The sequence below is a fragment of the Sturnus vulgaris genome, chromosome 5 (genome assembly GCF_052056855.1).
Source record: "Sturnus vulgaris isolate bStuVul1 chromosome 5, bStuVul1.hap1, whole genome shotgun sequence".
In the NCBI taxonomy this organism is placed as follows: domain Eukaryota; kingdom Metazoa; phylum Chordata; class Aves; order Passeriformes; family Sturnidae; genus Sturnus; species Sturnus vulgaris.
Window position 1 is genome coordinate 36,529,456 of NC_142247.1, and position 20,868 is coordinate 36,550,323.

Below are 20,868 nucleotides of genomic sequence, written 5' to 3' on the forward strand. Positions count from 1 at the left end.
TTAACTCCCTAAACTTCTACAAAGATAATATGTAATGAAAAATGGAAGATTATTCACCTGTGAACAAGAGACTTGCATAGGGCAGTAATTCTTCTTTATGGTACCACAGAGCAGAAAATAACCTGGATAATTTAAGAAGATGGGTCTTCTGCTGCTGTGCACTAACCACTAACTTTGGGTAAGAAGTGCTCATTCAAGCAGTAGAAAAGTCACTGCAATTTAATTTAGCAGTAGTTGTCAGTAAGTGATGCATACAAGAGTTTATGTCTTGATGCTTTATCCATTTTTACAAGGAATGGTTTGAACAAACATCATTTGTTGCAACATGACACCAAGCACAGATTTTCTTACCTCAATTAAGAAGACAGTCACACACAAAATCAGAACAAAAATCAAGTTTTTGTGGATAGTAATGTATCTGAAATAGGTATTCCATGTAGTAACAGTACCTATGCTTTCAGCATCATCACTGAAGCATTCCTGCCAAAAAAACCAGTAAAATGATAGTAAGAATGCTAATAATATCTCTGTATGAGAATTTCTGACACAAGAATGCCATCATTCTTTCTGTTAACTCACTGCAAATAATTGAGCTGAAGCATTAAATTGGCTGAAAATGGCTAGAGAGGAAAGTACTGACTGGTTGAGTCATCTTAGTTATAAAAATACAATCTAGAGATTATTTAAAATTTTCAGACAATGAGAGAAGCTGAGATTTGTCCAGCACTAGCAGAATCAAAAACTATTATTTAATAGCTGTTTTCTTTCAATGGAGAATTATTATTGTGATTTTAGAGTAAATTTGTAAGCACTTAGAGCTTTTTTTTCTGTTGAGCTCAAATGAAAAAAGTCCAGGGCTTCAGCAAATAATGAATTAAAATTTTCCTTGGACATCTGTTTCCACCTAGGAAACTCCCTCAGAAAATTTTCCTATCCTGAGAAAAATCAGCTGTCAGTTTTGAAAATAAAAGTAGTCCATCATGACCAATTGAAACTATTTGAAAAAAAGAAATTTTGGTCCAGTTTTTCGTATAAAGCTCAACCTTCTGTTTTTTTCTGCACATCCATAAAAACAGGGTAAAATCAAGCTTATTCCTCCATTCATTATCTGCATCAGGACACATGAATTAAGCAGGCAGACAAATTTATCAAATCTGATAAAATTCTAGTTTTAAAACCTGTGCTAGTACTTCACAGAAAATACTGTGCTAGTATTTCCTTTTTTCCATGAGTCTTAATGTTTCAAAGGTGAATTTTACATAAATGGTTTAAAGCAGTATTTTTCCAAGTTATGGTTTCAAATTTTATTTTGTCATAAGTAATCTGAAAGGTAAAGTGCAGGAGATGTAAATTCTGTCTTGAAATTCCCTACAAGTAGCACTGAAAAATGAACAAAAAAAAAGTCAAAATTTCACAGAATTTCAATGATTTCAAGATGATACTTGAATTTAAAAAATATCAAAGATACTCAAAAAACATATTCCACAGAGAAATGCCGCATTAGGAAGGAAATAGTCAAGCAGAAAAACAGATGAGGAGTATATTACACTAAACTATCACCATAACCAAACCCAAGGTGAATTCAGATCAACACACACCTTCAAATCCTCTTCATTGATTTCATCAGTGATGTCCAAGACACTGTCTCGAGACACGCGCCGCGTGTAGATGTCTATGTCGGAAGACAGGTTTGGCTGAGGCACCATAGACATTTTCCGGAATGCTGTGCTTCCCTTTTTGGAGAAGTTTGGTCCGTGGTTCGCGGGGGTGCTCGTCATCAGGTTCAGCACTGACTGCCTCCTCCGCCCTTGCAGCAGAGGGTCAGCCTTGAGCATGGCAGTCCTCAGCAGAGACACGTCCCCCTGATCTAAGTCAGGTACCAGCGACAGCCTCCTCTCGGGAGAGTCACTGAGGCCATCGTCCATCCCATTGACCTGCATCCCGTTCCTCTGCACCACTGAGAACTTCCTGTTTGCGTTAAGGGGGTTCATAATTATGGAGTTCTTCCTTTTGTCATTAAATTCGGATTTTTGTTTAAAAGATTGCTTCTTTATTTCATTGCGTGATCCCGCGCCTTCTCCTTCAATGGAAAATCGTCGGAGAGTCTCAGTAAGGATTGAATTTCTTCTCTCTGCACTGAACTGATCAAAAGAATCAAATCCCATCAGCTCTGAGCTGAAGTCTGGCCGTTGACCCTGAAGTTCAGAAAATGTTCCATAGAAATAGCAGCTCCCTTCATGTAAGATTAATATTTTGTCTGCAATCTTTAAGTGTTCCAATTTTGAAGTAACTAAGATCCTAGTTTTATTCGCCATCAGCTTGCACACACAGCTGTAAAAGATGGAAGTGTGAACATTTAGACATTTTGTTCTCACAATTAAATGATGATTTTATCCCTTTCACTTTCAATTTTTTACCTGCCTTGCTCCCAGTATGAGCAGACTTGGGTGCTCCCTCAAACTACAAAGGAGGTGGTTCAGCTGAGATTTGTAAAGGGTGAGTACTTTAACACAGGAATCAAAAAAGGGGAAAAATTTAATCATTTTCAGGTCCATCTGAAAAGCACAGTTCATCATGAAGTATTTGTTTTCGTCTTAGGGTTACTCAGATCTGCTGATCTGAGACTTAAGAGCATTACTCCAATTTCAAAACTTCAAAATTACAGTGGCTGAAAAGCTCACGGATGGCAGTGCGTGTCCTTGCTGTTTTCATCAAAAGGACAAGCAAAAAGTCTCTGACTTGGGCCAACCTGCTGCCAAACTTCAGCAGGCAGTTTCAGGTGGTTCAAAGTTCAATGCTTGGAAAAACAGGGCTAAATATAGTTTTTTGTAAAAAATTATACTTACAAAGCAGGTTATTGTTTTAAAGTGAAAGCCTTTCTGCTAAAAGACGTGTCAGATATAAAGCCACACACATGAAGAGTACGAGCTTACAGCAGGCTCAATATGTTGAGATGGAAGAGGGAGCAGTAATGCTCACACCTGGCCCAGGCTTGTTCCCCACACAGTGCATTGTCCCACCACTAACACAAAATACTCAAAATATATACATAATTCTACAACATAATACTATTTAGAAACTCTAAAAATGAACATCCCAACAATATAATTTTGATCACTTTAGTGGTTTTGTACTGTTATTAAAAACCCTTCATTTTACTTTGTGCTGCTTGGTGAGATTCTTAAGTACAATCCATCAAAACATACAATACCTTTCAAATATCTCTTTTTCTGTAAAAATGTCTAAATGTCCAAAAGGAGAATCCAGAAGATACAAATCAGCATCTTTGTACACTGCCCTGAACAGAAAAAAATGGAAATAACATTAACTTTTGCATCTCTTATAAATTTAAATGAGTATAATTTAAGAAGAATGCCTCAGATCTTTTAATTTATATACTTTTTACACCATCAGTATGGACTTGGAGTTTAACATGAAATTATCTCATAAGCTATCTATCTTTCAATAAAGCCTTTTCTTGCTGCAGGCCACACTACAAACTAACTCAGTTTTCCATTAATTTCAGTGCAATGAAACGAAGCTGTGTTTTACAAAGGTTACCCTGTGTAAAAGAGATTTCTTTATGGTCTGAATCTGACAGTCCCCATCAAAGACCATTTCAATGGGAATTTAATGTCTACTGTAATATCTACTGGTGCCTGAGGGAATATTGCATATATGTAAATAAACATGTGAAAAGACTTAGGTCTCAGCACTTAATTTCAAAGGTACTTTAAAAAATGGTGAGCAAAAACAGGTGTATTAATGAGGCATGGTCTTGCAAACATTATCTGCAACTGGACTGTACAATATTTCGAGTCGAAGACATCAAAAAGGACCTTAAGCTGTATGTACCTGGACATGGCTCATTGAGACCTAAAGCTCTGGTTAAGAGAGTTTTTTGGTTTTTTTAAATTTGAATAGAAATTCAAAAAGATCCCCTGCCTTCCTCTGTGAGAGTGAAAATCATTATGCAATATCATTCAGAGTATAATTAGTAAAGAAATCCAGAAAACTGCATTTCTGTATTTTTTGAAGTATGTTAATCATGATGAAAATATTGATCAGTGTGAAAATATTTAACCACGAAGAGAAAAAGCCCTCAATATTAGCTCATTATGTTAATATTAGCTCATTATGTTATTAAAACTAGCAACTTTATTGAAAAATCCTCTAACAAAATGGATTTCACTGACCATACATTATGATGTAGTGGCTGCACAACAACAAAAATGCACACTGTTCTGAGTGCTTTTATCAGGAAGAAGTTTGCAGGGGTTTATTGCTACAATTTGTGTGTTTCTACTGGCTTTAGGGTACCAGGCCAGCAAGCTGCCTCAAGTCCAGGACATGCACTGTGTTTTTCCCTTGGTCCTTTCTTTCTCCTGGTTGCTGCTGCTCTGTAAGAAAGACAGACTCACACAATCTCCACCTGCTTCCATGGCAGCTGGCTGATGTCCCTTCCATGACAGATTCTCATTTCACTTGACCTTGCACAGACTATACCACATAACTTTATGTAGCCATAATATATAGAATTATGAATGATTTAAAGAATATAATGTCCAGTTTATCACCAGTTTATTGCCTAGGTACAATCCAGGGCTGTAACCCAAAATTTACACCCCTAACTTTTCAGAGCTTCATGTGCAACCCACACCTCAATATCCGCACATCTTGTAGAACACTGAGCTGGGACTGGAGCCCGAACAAAACCTAAGACAGTCACTGTCTTTATGACGTGTAATTGTTTTAAAAATTGCTATTCTACAGCTGACAATAAACACATAAGTTCTGTTTCTCCAGGAAACGAGCTATGACTATCTGAAAAGTGACATACATGATTATCCATAGCATCTAGGAAATAGTCCATGTAAACGTTGCATTATAAATGAAAATCTAAGTGGGCTTCATAGTTTTGGGGTCACATGCTTTGAAAGCTTTGCCTGATCTTCCCTTCCTCTTTCTGCCTAAACCAGAACCATCCATATGCCTTTTCAGCCTCATAAACCCACACAGCAAGATTCTCTATTTTAATGATCCCATATTTTAGCCTGACACAGACATGCACATCTTTCATGGGATTGATCACTATAATGTGATTTTACTTCTATGCAGTGTTTCTGGGCATGGGAATCAGCACAATTTGCACTTGGCACAGAAATAAATGGGGCCATTTACACATCAGAGCTGTCATTGCTGAATTTCTGACAATAGCTAAGTGATTCTGCTGAAACACATAGCTAATTTATAAAACAAACACCTATGCTATTGTTCTGCAGACCTTCAGAATTACTTACTAACATTGGAAGGTCAAAGAGACAAGGCAGTTATTCATACATACATAGGCACTGCTTTCTACTTTTTCATATGACAAAGAGAAGCCTGAAGTGTTAGCATAAAATGTTTTGAAACATGGCTGGTTTTTGTGTTTTTTTCTCCATTTACCTGCAGACAGGCAATATGTCATTGATCAGCATATAAACCATTTCGAAGAAATGTCATAGCAGGGAAAGATCCTGGAATATTTATTTGTATCTTTCTATGGGTTTCTTCAGTACATGAAGAGCTACAGCTAAATTTCCAAAGACATCTTGCATCAGGGAGGGAAAAATTCATCTTATGCTAAGTCATAGCATTTTTCTGACATCTAAGTTTTAAAATTCGGTAAATTAACATGCAGTTATATCATAAACCAAATTGTATAGCAGAACTCAGATTTCTGATAGTAAAATCAAGTTCCTGATATAGCAGGAGGATATTTATTTAACAGGACATAGTCCACGTCTATTTAAATGCTTAGTCATAATACATTCCATATAAGTGAAATAGTACACGTATTGTAGAAGAGCAAAATACTCACCTTGCCAGTGAGATTCGTGCCCGTTGACCTCCACTCAGACTGATTCCACCTTCACCCAGCAGTGTATAGTCTTTGTCTGGGAACTTGGAAATATCCTGTTAACAATTTTTTTTAAAGAATCAGTATTTTCAATATCCAAGAAACTCAAGCTACAGACTTGATGGAAGCATAGTGTACAGTTGTCTACAGACAGGTTGGACAGCAGTTGTAAAAAAAAAAAGTCCCACAGAGATTTATTTGTTTATTTCATTTGTTTATGTAACCAGAAATGGTGATAAGAGAAAACATATTCTACTGCAGAAAGTAATCACGACCTGCAAGATCTTAAGAACAAATATTTGTCTGGATAGTTAATCTCCATAAAAGCAAGGAATGCACCTTCGTACAATGTCAGTCCAAGATATTAACTGTTCAACTGTTGTGTCAAGTAATGATAAATGCACTTGCTGCTGAAGTTAGGGAAAGCAAGAAGCAAACTCTATTTCTGAGCTCTTCAAAACGAAGAGAAATATATACTTCAGGTAGGTTCGTGAAAAAAGGCTTGACAATCATTCCTAGCCAGGAATGCTCATGGTTTGCAAAAAGTTTGGGAACCAAGTTCCACTGCTTGGGTTATAAGTTATTTAGAACTCATGACTATGTTAAAAACGAAGCTTTAGCCAGGGTTAAAAGCAGAAAATACCATTTCACTCTCATATGAGACACAGAAAGGAGAAAAGGACACTCTTGTGTCCCACTGGCAGGGGTAGCCAGAAATTTTCTTGAGAGGAGTATTTAGCACTGAAATTGATGATCCATGTAAACCACAAAAATTCACTGGAGACAAAGAGAATGGCTGGTGTTCCTGAAGGTTGTCTAGATTTGCTGCTTCTAGAGTTGCTCTAACAAAAAATACTAACTCTGCCTTCAAGCCTTACCTGACCTACATCTGTAAACCAATATAGTGAGACTACTATCACTGTGGTGGATGTAGTTTCAGCAGACTTTTCCCAGAAACACAGGCTGGATGAGCTTCCTGTGCCTCATGGCACCTGGGCTTCCAGGGGATAGAATTTCAGGGCAGTTTGCCATGCAGCGAGTGGGGATCCCTGCCTGTGCCAGGAGCTCCCAGTGCCTGTGCTCACTGCTCAGCAGCACCATACTGCCTGTGCACACCTTCCTGCTCCCAGGGCAGGGCTCCCCTGCAGCCAAGGGAGCCGACTGAGGCATCCTGTACCACACAAAATCAGCTCCAATGTTCTCGTGCACTGCACACATTTTCCTTTCAGCGCAGCTTCTGGGGGAAAATAAGGTGGTATGCATTGTCCCTCAGAACCTGAGCTGCTGAGAGCGATCTTTAGGCTGTGCCCTGAAAGGGGTATCCTGTTCTGGGGTCTCGTCCTGCAGGCAGCCAAGAGGCAGGCAGGAACTCAGCTCTCTGCAACACCCACAGAAATCCTATGGCTTCCAGACTGGAAGACACATGAAGCACTTTCAGGGCAATACTACCTGGGATTAAACTGAGCAGCCCTTTTTAAGTTCGTACTTCATACGAAGTCATATACAATCCAATTTTGATGGCTCCTGCTGTGATTTTTAGGGTTCATCATTCTCTGTTGGGCAGCCTATTGGCATTCCAGGCCTCTGAGGTTTTGCAGAATAAGTAAGTAAGTAAATAAATAAATAATCATTCCAAAAAATGTTTCCTTCTTCCTCCCCTGCAAATTGCCCTGACCTCAGGAACAGAGTGAACAATGCTATTCAGACTTGGAACAGTGACAGACAAGGGTCCAGCCACTCAAGAGTTAGAAATTGACTGCCTGGTCTGTCAGGAAATGGGAGATTCTCACAACCCTTTAATTTGATAATAGCATTTACTTCCTGACTTAGAGGATTCTGACCTTAAAATCAAGATGCTCTTATGTATGTAAAACTTATTACAGGTGATTTTTAAATTATTCTCACATTAACTAGTTTTTTCCCTCTCATAAATGGAGTCACACAAGCAAATGCTTGGCATTAACATAACAGCTCAAGTATTTGCAGAAAGAGGAATGTGAAAAACAGTGCCAGCAACAATTTTAAAGAAAAATTTTCTGAATGCAACAAAATCACCTTCCTATAAGCCATAAAGTATTTAGAGAGAACATGTGAAACTCTGGCATAAAATGTATTATGGCATGTCTTTGAGACACCCTGGTCAGATCACTTGTGGTCTCACTATGTATGCAGGAGTCATGTTATTCATCTGTAACTTCAGCATTAACATAGGGGTTTGCATGATGCAGATCAGCTGCTCTAAGCTGATTTAAGCTCTTTCCCATTTCCATCAGTACTGCAGCCTCTAATGGTGTTGATGCCTTTGCTCTTTCCTGATTCCACTCCTTCCCAAAAAACGCAGGTGAAGAACTGGGCCCAGCATGACTTCTCCTGCAAATAGGGCAAAATCCCAGCTCTACTGAAGTTCATTCCAGGGTTCCCATTGCTTTAAAGGTTGAGGGATTTCATCAGATATATTTCTTTGCAGGTGTGTCAACATGGAATTTCAATCAGACTTTTAATGAGTTCCCCTTCTGCTCTCCTCTACCCTTCACCTCAAGATAATATATGGCATGAAACAGACAAAGAACTTTTCAGGCTGTAATTACAATAATTAAAAAATGTTTAGTAATTTCTTTCAAAGGCGTAAACAAAGTAATGAAGTCCAATAGACACACAATGCTATTTGTTGGAACACGCGTGACCTATTGTACAAAAGGACATAGGGCTGGTCCAAATACATCCTTGCTGTCATTTTATGCAGGAAGTGAAATCAAGCCAGGGACAAGCCTAATGTAATGATGCTGAACGGAACAAGACTCAGCGTATTAATGAGATATGAAATAGCCACTGGATTTTCCTTAACATATTTATTTCTAAATGCTTAAATTGAGAAACCGGTTGGTAACAATTAATACATGAAAAGCCCTACGGTTCCCACAGACATTAATTACTTTTGTGGATGCTTCTAATATCAGGAGTTAAAAAGTCCTGCATTGCACACTCAAGGAGAAGATACCCTCTTTAATAGCTATTTGCATTTTTTGCCGTGAAAATGCCATATTCATCTACCTCAGCAGCCAAGGGATGGCCCTCATAACACCTTTGAGCTTGGTAAGGAAGAATACAGCCAGGATAGCTTCAGGGTGAACACAAAATATGATCTTGTTATTAAAAAAGGAAACCTCAGAATGGACTTCACACTCCAAGCCTTTTCTGTAGATTAATTGTTATCAGAATCATTTGATAAATCATTAGCAATGATGAAGATTAAAAAACATGACAGAGAACAGTCTCTGAGAACCAAGAGTTGCTTAATATGTCCAAGGTTACTCAAACTACTCAAGTGGTTCTAGTGATAGAACCTAAGTGTTTTATTTCTGTGACTTCTTTTTCTTCTTTAAATTTGCCCTTAATTAGGTGGGGTTTGATTGTTTCTCTTCTGTCTTCCTTCATAAAAGAAAAAACAGTAATGAAACTGATGGAACAGGGCAGCAGTCTTGACTCTCTGCATTTCATCTTCATTTATTTTAGTTCTCTATTTACCTTCTGTTTTTACTATAGTCACCTCTACAGTCATCTCTATCCCCTTCCTTTTCTTCATTGCCATTAACATTCTTGATGGTTATTTTCACACTTCCCAGAAAATCCCCCTACTCGTTGCTACTGAAGTACCCCCTTTTTCATCATCATCATATTTCGACTTTTTTAAGTTTTGAAATCAAGACTCGTGTTTCAGACTCATACCTACTACAGAATACTTCTATGAATTTTTTAAATATGAAAAATTTTCAATAATTTCTTGTATCTTGGCTTTTAGGTAACCAGCCTGAATGTACTTGAATTCTCATTTTCCTGGGAATTAAGCCAGAAAAACAGATTTAAGTATTTCAAATAAATAAATAAATAAAATACAATTTTAAAAAATCCTAACTCTCTTCTCTCTCCTATGATTCTGTAAGCCAAGGCTTTTGTTAGAACCATTTATGAAGTATTCACAATCCAAAAGCATAAGCTTTGTTTTTGCAACAGTTTGTGACCTTGAACAGAGTGTCAGGCTCACCCAAAACTCACACAAATGCTGGCAAAACTTGCTTTCTCTATGGTAAAATATTTCTGTGGAACAGGTTTTTGAAACGTGAAGTAGTGAGTACGCTGCATGTGGGTAGGTTAAACGCAGGGTAAGAGAATTAAATATGATTCCAGAAAAGACACAGAAGTTAGGACAACATCCAAGGCAATCAATCCAGAGCCCTGTACCTAAGACAGGGAAAGGAGTGGGGAGAGCTGTCTTGACTGAAACAGTTTTTTAACTAAATTATATCAACAGAGAACATTGCAGGGGGGGATCTGTTATACATATTTATGTGATCACTGATAAACTTCTTGAAGTCAGTGCATTTGGGAATTTGTCTCTAATTGAGATGTTCCCCTGCTATAAAGAAACTGCTAGCCTCTTAACTTCCAGCTCACCCAGAAAACTCACTGTCTGCAGCTTCACAGCTGATCTGCCAATGATTCTGGGCCACAGGTAAGAATTTCAGTCAGAGGAATCTGTGTAGGCCAGTGGACCACACCAGTGTGGGATGGAAGAAACATGAAGGTAGCCAGTTTTGGGAGCCACATGTCTGAGATGCAGCAGTGGCAGTGGGAGGTTTGACGTGGTGCTAATAGCACCAAGGCTGTGGGTTCAGTCCCTGGATGGGCTTAGGAGTTGGACTTGATGATCATTGTGAGTCCCTTCCAACTCAGGATATTCTGTGAATCTGTGATTTATTATGTGGACTTTCTGCCTGAAAGGGGCATTTATACTCTTTTAGCTGTTTATATTTGGATGTGATAAACTTCACCTTGAGATGCCAGTGGCTCTCCCCAGCTGTGAAGACAGGTTAAGTCACTTGCTCTCACATAATTTACACCACAGACATGTACCTGATTAGATAACCAAGCTACCATTTAATACCCTCTTGTAGAGAATTACATACCACAAAGCACTCTATTCCACACTTTAACCTTTTATTGTTCCTCCCTTTCACACACTTTATAATCTGCCCATTTCCCTTGTGAAAACAAGGCTCAAAATCACAGCACAAAGTACAGAGTATTTAACTCACTGACATAACTTCTCAACACCTACCGATTTAGTCATCTGAGAAAAAAAAAAAAAAGCACCAAAAAAAAACCCCACCCAAAAACAAAACAAAAACGAGACACCAAAAAAAACCCCTCAAACCAGACTCAAACCAACCAAACAAAAATCAACCCAGAATCAGCACAGATAAAAGGAGCTGGAACAGTACATGGGATGCAAGGATGTCTTTCTGTTTTGGAACATTCTTGACACTGCAGTGAACTTCTCCCCCCCAGGGTGGGTACCATCCTTTGTAAGGAGATATTGAACACACAGGAGCACAAACCTAAGCTTGGCCAATTGACTGTCTCTTTCTATAGTTAATCTCTCCATAATCTAGTTATTAGATGAAAATTAATCTCCTGCACGCCCAGTAAACCCAGCTCAAAACCCCACAGAATGTGGCCACAAACTTCTTTAGTACTATTATATAATTCAATTTCACATGGAAACACTTCCTCTATTTGCATGCCATGTTAAACATTACATTCATGAGCAGTTGGTGTCTCTCAAATCAAAGCATGTGTTTACTTAGAGAGTGGTAATCTCTCAAAGGTAGTTTGCCATTATGTGTTTATGGACTCTTAGGTAACTATTGAAGGATCAAATGAATTAACTTGGTGGAAAAAGATCTATCTCACTTAACAAAAAGGTAAAACTGGAAGTTATGGAAGTATGGCTTCAAAACTTATGAACCACTGGACCCACTCAAATATGATATGATGCTTGTTCATTTTTAAACACTAATAACTATAACAAGCCTTCTTCTGTAGCCTTGAGTAGATGAATGCCTTCTCTTAGGATGAGTTTGTTCAATGTTAACAGCATTTAAACATGAAAATTCCTGTTTCAATTGCCCAGACGTTTTACCTGTTTATCTTATCAACTGGAAAAATCAGACAAAAATCCCATACCCTGCATATAGCAGGCTAATAATACTGATTTTTCAACCTAAATATCTGAAAATCAAGTCACATTCCTTTCCCATATTTCATAATATGAATAAAAAGGATTTTGTAAACCCACATGCCACCTACAAATGAAACCCTACAAATGTCCATTTATATTCATGATATCCCTGCCATAACAATAATACAACCTCCCATTAATGCAATCCTTAGGGAAGTCACACTTGTAGAATTACTTCAAATTTAGTGGCAAGTTTCCACAGACATACAAACTCGGGAAGTTCACATCTCTCAGTGGCTTTTACAATATACTTGGTCCTTAACTTGAAGTGTTAGGCAAAAGTTCAGTCTCTCTGGCTACCATTTTTTATTATGAATGTGGTGAAAGGTACTTGATAAAAAAGCTATACCACTTTGTCAAAAGTGCTGCTGAGGCAGCACCAATTCATCTTATCTTGCTTTTTGAGTACCTTTAAACTTGCCTATGGGGACAGCCTTTAGAAAATGTACTCCGAATCCATACCAATTATATCTTGTCTTCTCTCTATTATAGCACGCCAATATAAGACTTCAGAGGTAGCAAGTTTGAGGTAACATCCACAAACTCAAAAGTACTCTTATTAAAACAACTAATTTCGAAAAAGCTTATATGGAAAGGACAAATGGCAAAGACTACTGATCTGTGCTGGAATGGTTTAACCTAGGTGATTAAAACCTTCACTTTCTTATTTGCTTACTGGGACTTTAATTTTAGAGGCCATATTAAATTAGGTACTCATCCTGCTTTCTTACCTTCTAAAATAATCACTGTTTCTCAAGAAAGGAAAAGAGAACAAGAAGGTAGTGGAGAATGAACAGGTAGCCCTTTTCCTATATGTCTTTAAATTTTTTTTTACTGTGACATTTTGCAGAATGTGTCATGTAATTTAAATGTATTGGCATTTCCATGAGTTCAGCATCACACAAAAATATGGGCAATGTTTACACACAATTGACATCTCATCGCAGTCGTATTCCGTGTGTGGCAGGCTTTCAGAAAGAATTTTTGCCAGTAAGGCTGTTTCTTTTGGATATCAAAAACACTAATGAAACTCTTAATTACAGTCCGTTTGTCTCAACTCCAAAGTTTTCTTGTTCTTTCACCTTTTACTGCTTTTCTCTTAACCTCTTCCCATTTACAAACTGCAATAATGAGAACAACATTGTAAAACATGGTTTTAACTCCTTTGATGCCCTACTTACTCGCAAAGGAAAAATAGAATCAAGAAATTTAATTGTGATCATTTTACACATATATAACATGCTACACTACCATAAAAAATACACATAAAAAGATAGGTTTAAAAAGTATCCTAGGCATACTTTCACTGAGGCATGGAGACGCAAGTGAGAACCCTTCTCGTGATTCTTCAGTATTATGTACCTGTACAGTGACACCTTGAAATTACGAGAGGCAGTGGCACTCAGATCTGACCAGCCTCCCTCACTGAGCCTTCAACCCACAACTGTTCATTCTGGGTCGTTCCAACAACTCAGACCTCGGACACTCAGACTGGGTTGGGCTGTGGTGTCCCTTGCTCCTGCTCTCCCCATGTGCCAGAGAATGCTGCAGAGAAGAGCTGTGAGGACCAGGGACCATTAATGAAACCTGTGACACCCTGCTGCTGTCACACGTGTTATCAAGTGGGACTGCACCCCAAGGAGCACCATTAAAGCACCTGCTGCCCAAACAGTATCTGCTGCAGGACAGTTCCCTGCGTGTGACCGCCCATCAGTCACACACCCGTGTCAGGGCATTGCGTGAGACAACAGCCACGCTATGCACCAGAAAAAAGGGTACTTGACAGACATGTACACGCTAATTAAGCTTGTAGCCTCAGGCACAGACTGACATCCTAGTGCATTGTGCCCTACACAAACACACTTTGTCAAACTATCTTGGCATAGCATGTATGGGGGATGCAGATCTCCAACACAGCATAACAATTTTCTTTTTAATCTTTGTCTTCTGTTTCACAGTACATCATGAACAGGTATAATGGCACACCTGGAGGGTAGGTGAATTGCATCAAGGCAACATGATTAAGAAGCTGAAGGGAGAAATCTCTTATGAGAGTTAAGGAAGTACAAATGTAGCTACCTGAATAACTTGTCCCATTTCAGTGTTCTAAATTCTTATAAACTTATGTAAGCTCATAAAAGAAATAAAATAAAATCCTTTTGTTGCTCACAGTTTCACTGCTTTTCAGTAATATTCTTTGTGATTAATCAAAATTACCTGGTGAAGAAATCATCTTTTTAACCTTTCTTTTGATGGTTCCATACACAAATAGAACAAAATGCAAAGCTGTGAGAATATCTTTTAGAACAACATAAAAAAATCTTCCATTCAGGAAAAACCTACCAAAGCAACCTGTTGTTTAGGTCACGGCTAACATAACCAGATTTGCCATTCTCTACAACTTTACAGAATTGATGTAAGACATATTCTAACCTCTGAATAAAGATCTGATTTCCCATTCAGGGAAAAATCTATTCTTGGACACCTAAAAATATGGAAAATTCTGGGAAATATTTACTTGCACTTTCCATCTTTCATGTTACTTAGAGATAAATTTACTTTGCATACTTAGCAACTCGAAAGAGGCTCTAAGTGACACCTCCTCAGTAAACTGACTACATACTAAATAAAAAAATCAGGCAGGAGCATGTAGGACTGACTTTTCTGAAAATTCATATGCACTCCAAATTATTTAAGTTATAGTTCTGTAATAGCATTTCCATATCTCTATAGACCTAAACCAAATTGGAGAGCACCTTGTATGACCACTTGGCTTCAGCATCCTGTTCTGCTGCAGACAAGAACAGACACTGTGTCTGGAAGCCTCAAACCCACATAAATGGTATGACATCACCCACATAGTGTGACTTGCAGTGTTTTATTGGCACTAATAAAGAAGAAGGGGAAAATACATCAAATTTACTAGTTGGACTAGATCTTCAGTTTGCTTCCTCTATAGGTTGATGGGGGAAATGGCAAAGTAAAAAGGGCACTTCATAGGTATATTACTTTTCACCCTATTAACACATCTATTTGTCCACTGGGTGAAAGAAGACATCTTTGTATTCCAAAAGCATTTTGGTGAGTATGGGGCTTGGAAATAAATCTGACTTAGCCATTGTTAACTTGGAGCATAAGCCCAACAAGGCAATAAACTCTCTTGTATCAAAAATCCTTGGTTTCTTGAGGGCTCCACATAAGAACTGAACTCGGCAGGCCTGTTTTCAGGTGGAATATACAACTGCCCAGGAAGGTTGCAGAGAAGGGGTAAAATTAACTCAGGCAAAACTCCTCTGGTTCCTCCTTTCTGAAGAGTAAGAACAAACACACACACACAAACTGCAATGCAAAGCACTAATATAATAAATCCCTAAAAAGGTCACACTGGGGAATAAACAGGGAATTAATATTTGAAATCCATCCTTCAATCTGCCATACTGAGTCTAGTTTAGTAACTAATACATGAAAGCTAACAAGACAAGAAAGCATAATAATAGCAATAAGGTAATGCATTTGGCTTCCTTCCAGACTATTCTGCCTTCTCTTCAGGCCCAATTTATTCAGTCCAGGAGAAAAAAAAAATGTGTAAGTATTAAACCTGATCTCAAATAATAAGCCCTGCTAGGAGGTGAAGCATATCATTCTGCACCAGCTGCACCAACACAGATCAAAGCTGGCTTGATTGAGCCTGTTTGGAGAACAAAGGAGCTGCAGCCTGCTGAGACACTGAGCCATCCCACGGCCACTGAGACTCCAGTAACCTGCTGCTCTAGGAAGGGCCTGGCTTGGGAAGCCTCCTTGAGCAAAGGCACTTTTGAACTGCTGAAGCCAGTTGTTTCTTGGAGTTTTGGCATTAATTGCAACTTTCCCATCCGTGGTTAAGGAAAACTCTACAGAAAGCCTGACACCAAAGTTGTCAATTCTCCTGTCTTCAGGAGCTTCCAAAGAGATTTCCAGCAAACCAAGTCAAAAATCCAAACATCAGCTGAAGTGGCCAGAAACATATAGAGAAATATTACTTTATTGCTTGACTATACCCTGCTCTGAGATAAAAAGCAGTAGTGACCTTATATTTTTTAAACAGACTGACTATGGTTTCTTGCTTGACTGGTGCTAAGGAAAAATATGTTTCACTATGTGGCCAAAAGAAAAATCCTATTCATTCACAGTTAAATATTTACTGCTTTTATTTGTATATTACAGACAAAATCTTAAGGCATAGCAAATTTTGCAAATGTCTCAAATGCTGTCTCCTTTTGTATCTTGTCATGTGTAAAATATATTTTCCTATACTACCCTCTGTCAACATCAAACACATACAAGGACATTTTAACATGGTACTCAGTGTGGGCTACATATCACAAGGATCAATCTTGCAATTATTTCCAGTGTAAAAACTTTTAGTGTACACACAGAAAAAAATCCCAAATTTAGTCTAGATTTTTTTCTACTAAATAATTCCGATTTCTGCCACAGAGTTCCAATTATCCCTGGAGCCATTTTTGAAGTGCAAAAGAAAGGAGAAAAGCAGGTTGATTTCCAAAACTGTAAGGAAAAGCTCCTTTATGCGGAAGAAATATGACCAAAAAATTAGGAATAATATATTTGTATATAATTTCTTCAACATCAGTATATTTACTCAGGTTTTTAACTAGCAAGTAAGGCTGAGAAGGCAGACACCATATAATATCTGAGCCAGCTTACTCAGCTTCTGTTGTGTAAACTACCAGAACTGTCAATGTCAGTGTATTTCCCAAGCAGCTGGCAACAAGATGACTTGCAATTACACAAAATTGGGATGTCAGGCTGAATTCCACAAATCTCAACCATTTCTAACTTGCTTTAAACCCCTTTCCTATACCTTTTCTTTGGGGTTTTTCAGTTGGGTTGGGTCACAGGTCTCAAAAGTCCTAGATGACTAACCTCTTCTAGTTGGCAGGCTTTGACGACACTCTTGTACCGGTATTCATCATAGGATACACCAAAAATTATGTTTTCTTTTATTGTTCCAGGCATGATCCAGGAGACTTGAGGTGAAAAGGATATCCTTCCGCTGTGTTTAATTTTACCCTGTGAAGGCTCTAATTCTCCCATTATCAACATCAGAAGAGAAGTCTGAAAAAACATTAACACTTGATTAATATATCAGAGATCTCTACAACAAAAAGAAATGTTGAGCAAAGTCAGTCACTCTGCTAAGCCACTTAAATGGCATATTTGTCTCATCAAGTGTCACTGTAAGTACTTATTTAGTGTAAATTGCAGTTAGTGGAGATTTCCATGATATGTGGTATTCTGAAAGGCCTCTTATATTAGAGAAATTTAATTTAATAAATTATAAAAATTGTGCAAGATATCTTGTAAAAAAGCTGCTGCAAATGTAATTTTAATGAAGCTTTCAATAATTTTTCAAGGTAAAAATCTATCCATGAAACATACAGACATAAGGCACTTGTATTTATAGAAATTCTATTTGATTTTTCACATTATCAGTGACTGTTTTGTTTGTCCTTTGTACAACATAATTAATGTTTATAATTTTGCTAGTGTTTTTAAGTATTTTATCTGCATTGCCTTGAAAAATGCAATTTCTTTGTGTAGGTATATACAACTGCTCAGTATGATCTGAATTTTCCTCTGTAACTGTTAACTCATTTACGTGAATGCATGACCTAAGTATATTTACTATTTCCCTTCATAAAAGAATTGATTGCAATTTCAGTACTGACATGTTATAATTTCAAAGTTAATCAGTAGCTTGTAGTAACCTTGTCACACATCATTGGCTACTAGATCAAAGAATAGAATTGAGAAATACACGGAAAAATATGTTACAGAGCCATTGCAATGGTGTTCTTAGCACTAAAAGTTGGGACGTAACAGCCAAAGATCTAAAAAAAAAAAAAATCTGTCTAAGTCACAGTTTCATGCTGTCAAGCCCAGAGATCCTTTTGCAAGTTATACAGTATACTGGGGGAGTCTCATGAGATTCCTTCCCTTATACCAGAATCTGACTTTTCCCAAATGCTGAGTAAGAAGTTCCCAATCTTGAAAAGGACAGCTGTTTGGTATGTTTTGTACACTGGAAGTTAAATCACTGCATCTTGTGCCACAGAACACAAGTTAAAAAACAAAACCGAAACAAACCCTATCTAATACTGAAGCAATGATCAAGAGCTGATGTCATGCTTCATACCTGTTATAGATTAAATAGTTAATATAGATAAAATTGTGCAATCTGTTTCATGGGCCTGACAATTCCTGGAATATACAGTAATAGCCTCAAGCACCATGAAGGAACTCTTACGTTAAGAAGGTGTAAAGGAAGGGCAGTATTTTTCTGGGAGATGGTGGGTGGAAGGCGAACCTAATTTTTTTACTTCTGTAATATTAACTTTTTGACTTAATATTATAAGGTTTTTATTTTTATTGTCTTGGAAAGAGCAATTTTTGTATGTATATACTCACATAGACTGTTCAGTGTAATCTGAATTTTCCTCAGTTTCCTATGTAGCAGAATAAAGGAGATATACATACATCCTTCAGCATTTTCTAGTTAACATTTCTGTATTACAATTACCAGCATTAGCAATAGATGAACTATTCTGTTAATTCAAAAGTATCACAGTAAAATGCTCCTTAATACATCATCTTGAGGACAATCTCATGTTCTGAGTCCCTTGCTCTCTCTTGTGGGGATCACTGGTGAAAAATAAGAAGCCTTGATCATACTGAAATTAATGGGTCCTTTGTCATTGACTCTAACAGACCAAAGACTTTGCCCCATGCAAGTAAAAGAAATTATAATATTTTCACCTATAATTTATTTAACAGGAGAAGCATAATGAACATTTGTTTTAACTTACACATCTTCTTGAAAAACCCAGTGAAGATGAAAGACTCCTCAAGACTCACCTAATTACTTGCTGTTCAAAGTAAATAAGAATATCACAGTTCAACTCATATTAATGATGTTAATTGGATGTGTCATCTGTAAACTAAATGCATGGATAACATTTTGGGGTAGTAAAATGATGAATAATCTAAACTACAACTTTTCACTGGAAACCACCAGTTTCAGCAGCTTCTCCCCAGGCCTTCACATAGGTCTCAGGAAGCCCAAGTGTGGCTCTATAGGAACCAGAACTAAGTGATCAGGTACACCCATGTCCAGGGCACACATACCTGGCTACATTGCTGTCAGCCTTGCCAGGTTACAAACCATCTTGTGTTAAACTTTTTCCTTAAAATGTTAGCAATACAGGGAAAAAAATGCGTTCTAGCACACAGAGCTGTCAAAATATCTATTCTATATTCTTCATTTTTTTAAAGGCAGGGAGATTCTCACCATGAGCCTTAACTTTAGGATTCACTCTGCATTACTCCTGTAAAATTTCCTTTTACTTCCAACGGGAAAACATTTTGTCATTAAATTGCTATTTCCTTATAATTCAGTAACCTTCTATTACAAAAAAAAACAATCTTGCAAACTCTATCTCATATTGGCCACAGTATAAAACTTCAAGTAACTATTTTAGTAAAACTTGCAGATAATCCATACTTTCTCCTGTAGCCATCATCTCTGCAGCAAGCCCAGGATAGCAAAAATACAGTAAAAATACAGGGAACAATACAGGTAACAACACAATAGTATTTCTTATAGTTATTAGGACTCTTGTTGAACCAGCAGAAACAGAAATACCTTGCCTGCTCCAGTAGATCCAGAAACAGCTAATAGCTGCCCCTTCTCAATCTTGAAATTTATATCCTGAAGAACGGGAGAGGCATGAAGGGGGAAATTACTGAAGAAGAGATTGCTGTCAGTGCTAGAAGCTTTGCTGTTGTTGTTTTCCTGGTTTGCTTTTACAAACAGCTCTCCAATTCCCTGCAACATACATGGATGTGTACTCAATGTACATAAAAAATAAATAAAACACGCATATGCAGAGATGTATATAATGCTATGGATTTATGAAAACATATGAACTTACTTTTCTCATGTTACTTTGCCTATCAGTAAAATACTCATATTCTCAAATATACCTTTTTAAAATGTATGTATTTGACTTGTGCCAAAATTTGTGGACACAAACAAAATTTGCTTAGTATAGAACTGTTTTACAACTTTATACATGCCATAGGCTGATCCAGGCTCACTGTTTTCAGGCTCACTTAAGTGAGTAATAACTACTTATTACAGGCCTTAACACTTATTAAAAGGTTTCTCCAAAAGTTTCTCAATTGTGTATAATTTGATATCATGCATTAATTCCTAGCTAAGTATTCCTAACTTGCTGAGAGCTGAAATTAGTTAAAATGAAAGATTATAGACTGCTCTTTTTAGAGAGCATCATGGCAAATATTTTTTTAAAAAATACACTCTGTGTTTTAACATAGTTTGGGTAAAAGTACCAACCTCATCCCAAAAAGCTGTTACTTTGTCCAACTCGACCCCAGTGGTTGTTAGATTATACTCCAGAGCTTTATATTCTTTTTTCAGCAAGAAATCCTAAAAGCATAAAAGCAGATGAAACAGTAAGGGACCAGGTCATATCACACAAAACAGTTCATATTTGCCTACATGGAGCACTAATATTTCTGGTGGCTCTTTTGCATTACAGTACTTTCAGCAAGAAGCATAAATATAAATTATACAACATTTTTGGATGCAGAAGGAAATGTTTTTGAAACTACCAATTCTTTAATTGCTAGTGAAAACATAGCCATAAGGGTATTTGGTTCTGATTTAGAAAGAATATCAAAACTTGTCACTTGCTTTGCTTTCACGACTTGTATCTGGCAGGATCACCTCTCTGTGTTTAACCCTTTTCAAATAAAGCTTTGGTTTTGGAGTGAGATGTAGAAGGTTGCACCCTGGTGAGCAGTG

The 20,868-nt window shown here is 37.5% G+C and overlaps 1 protein-coding gene across 2 annotated transcripts in view; it reads right to left on the reverse strand.

Annotated features, from left to right (window-relative positions):
* Positions 1-20,868, reverse strand: part of CFTR (CF transmembrane conductance regulator) — an 88,871-nt gene that overhangs the window by 38,251 nt on the left and 29,752 nt on the right. For both annotated transcript variants that reach the window (XM_014892152.2, XM_088165447.1), the window contains 7 exons: positions 20,398-20,490; positions 19,684-19,866; positions 16,905-17,096; positions 5,864-5,958; positions 3,212-3,298; positions 1,599-2,331; positions 352-480 (listed from right to left, as the gene is read on the reverse strand). In XM_014892152.2, the coding sequence (XP_014747638.2) occupies positions 352-480; positions 1,599-2,331; positions 3,212-3,298; positions 5,864-5,958; positions 16,905-17,096; positions 19,684-19,866; positions 20,398-20,490 (1,512 nt within the window). The remainder of the gene's footprint in view (positions 1-351; positions 481-1,598; positions 2,332-3,211; positions 3,299-5,863; positions 5,959-16,904; positions 17,097-19,683; positions 19,867-20,397; positions 20,491-20,868) is intronic.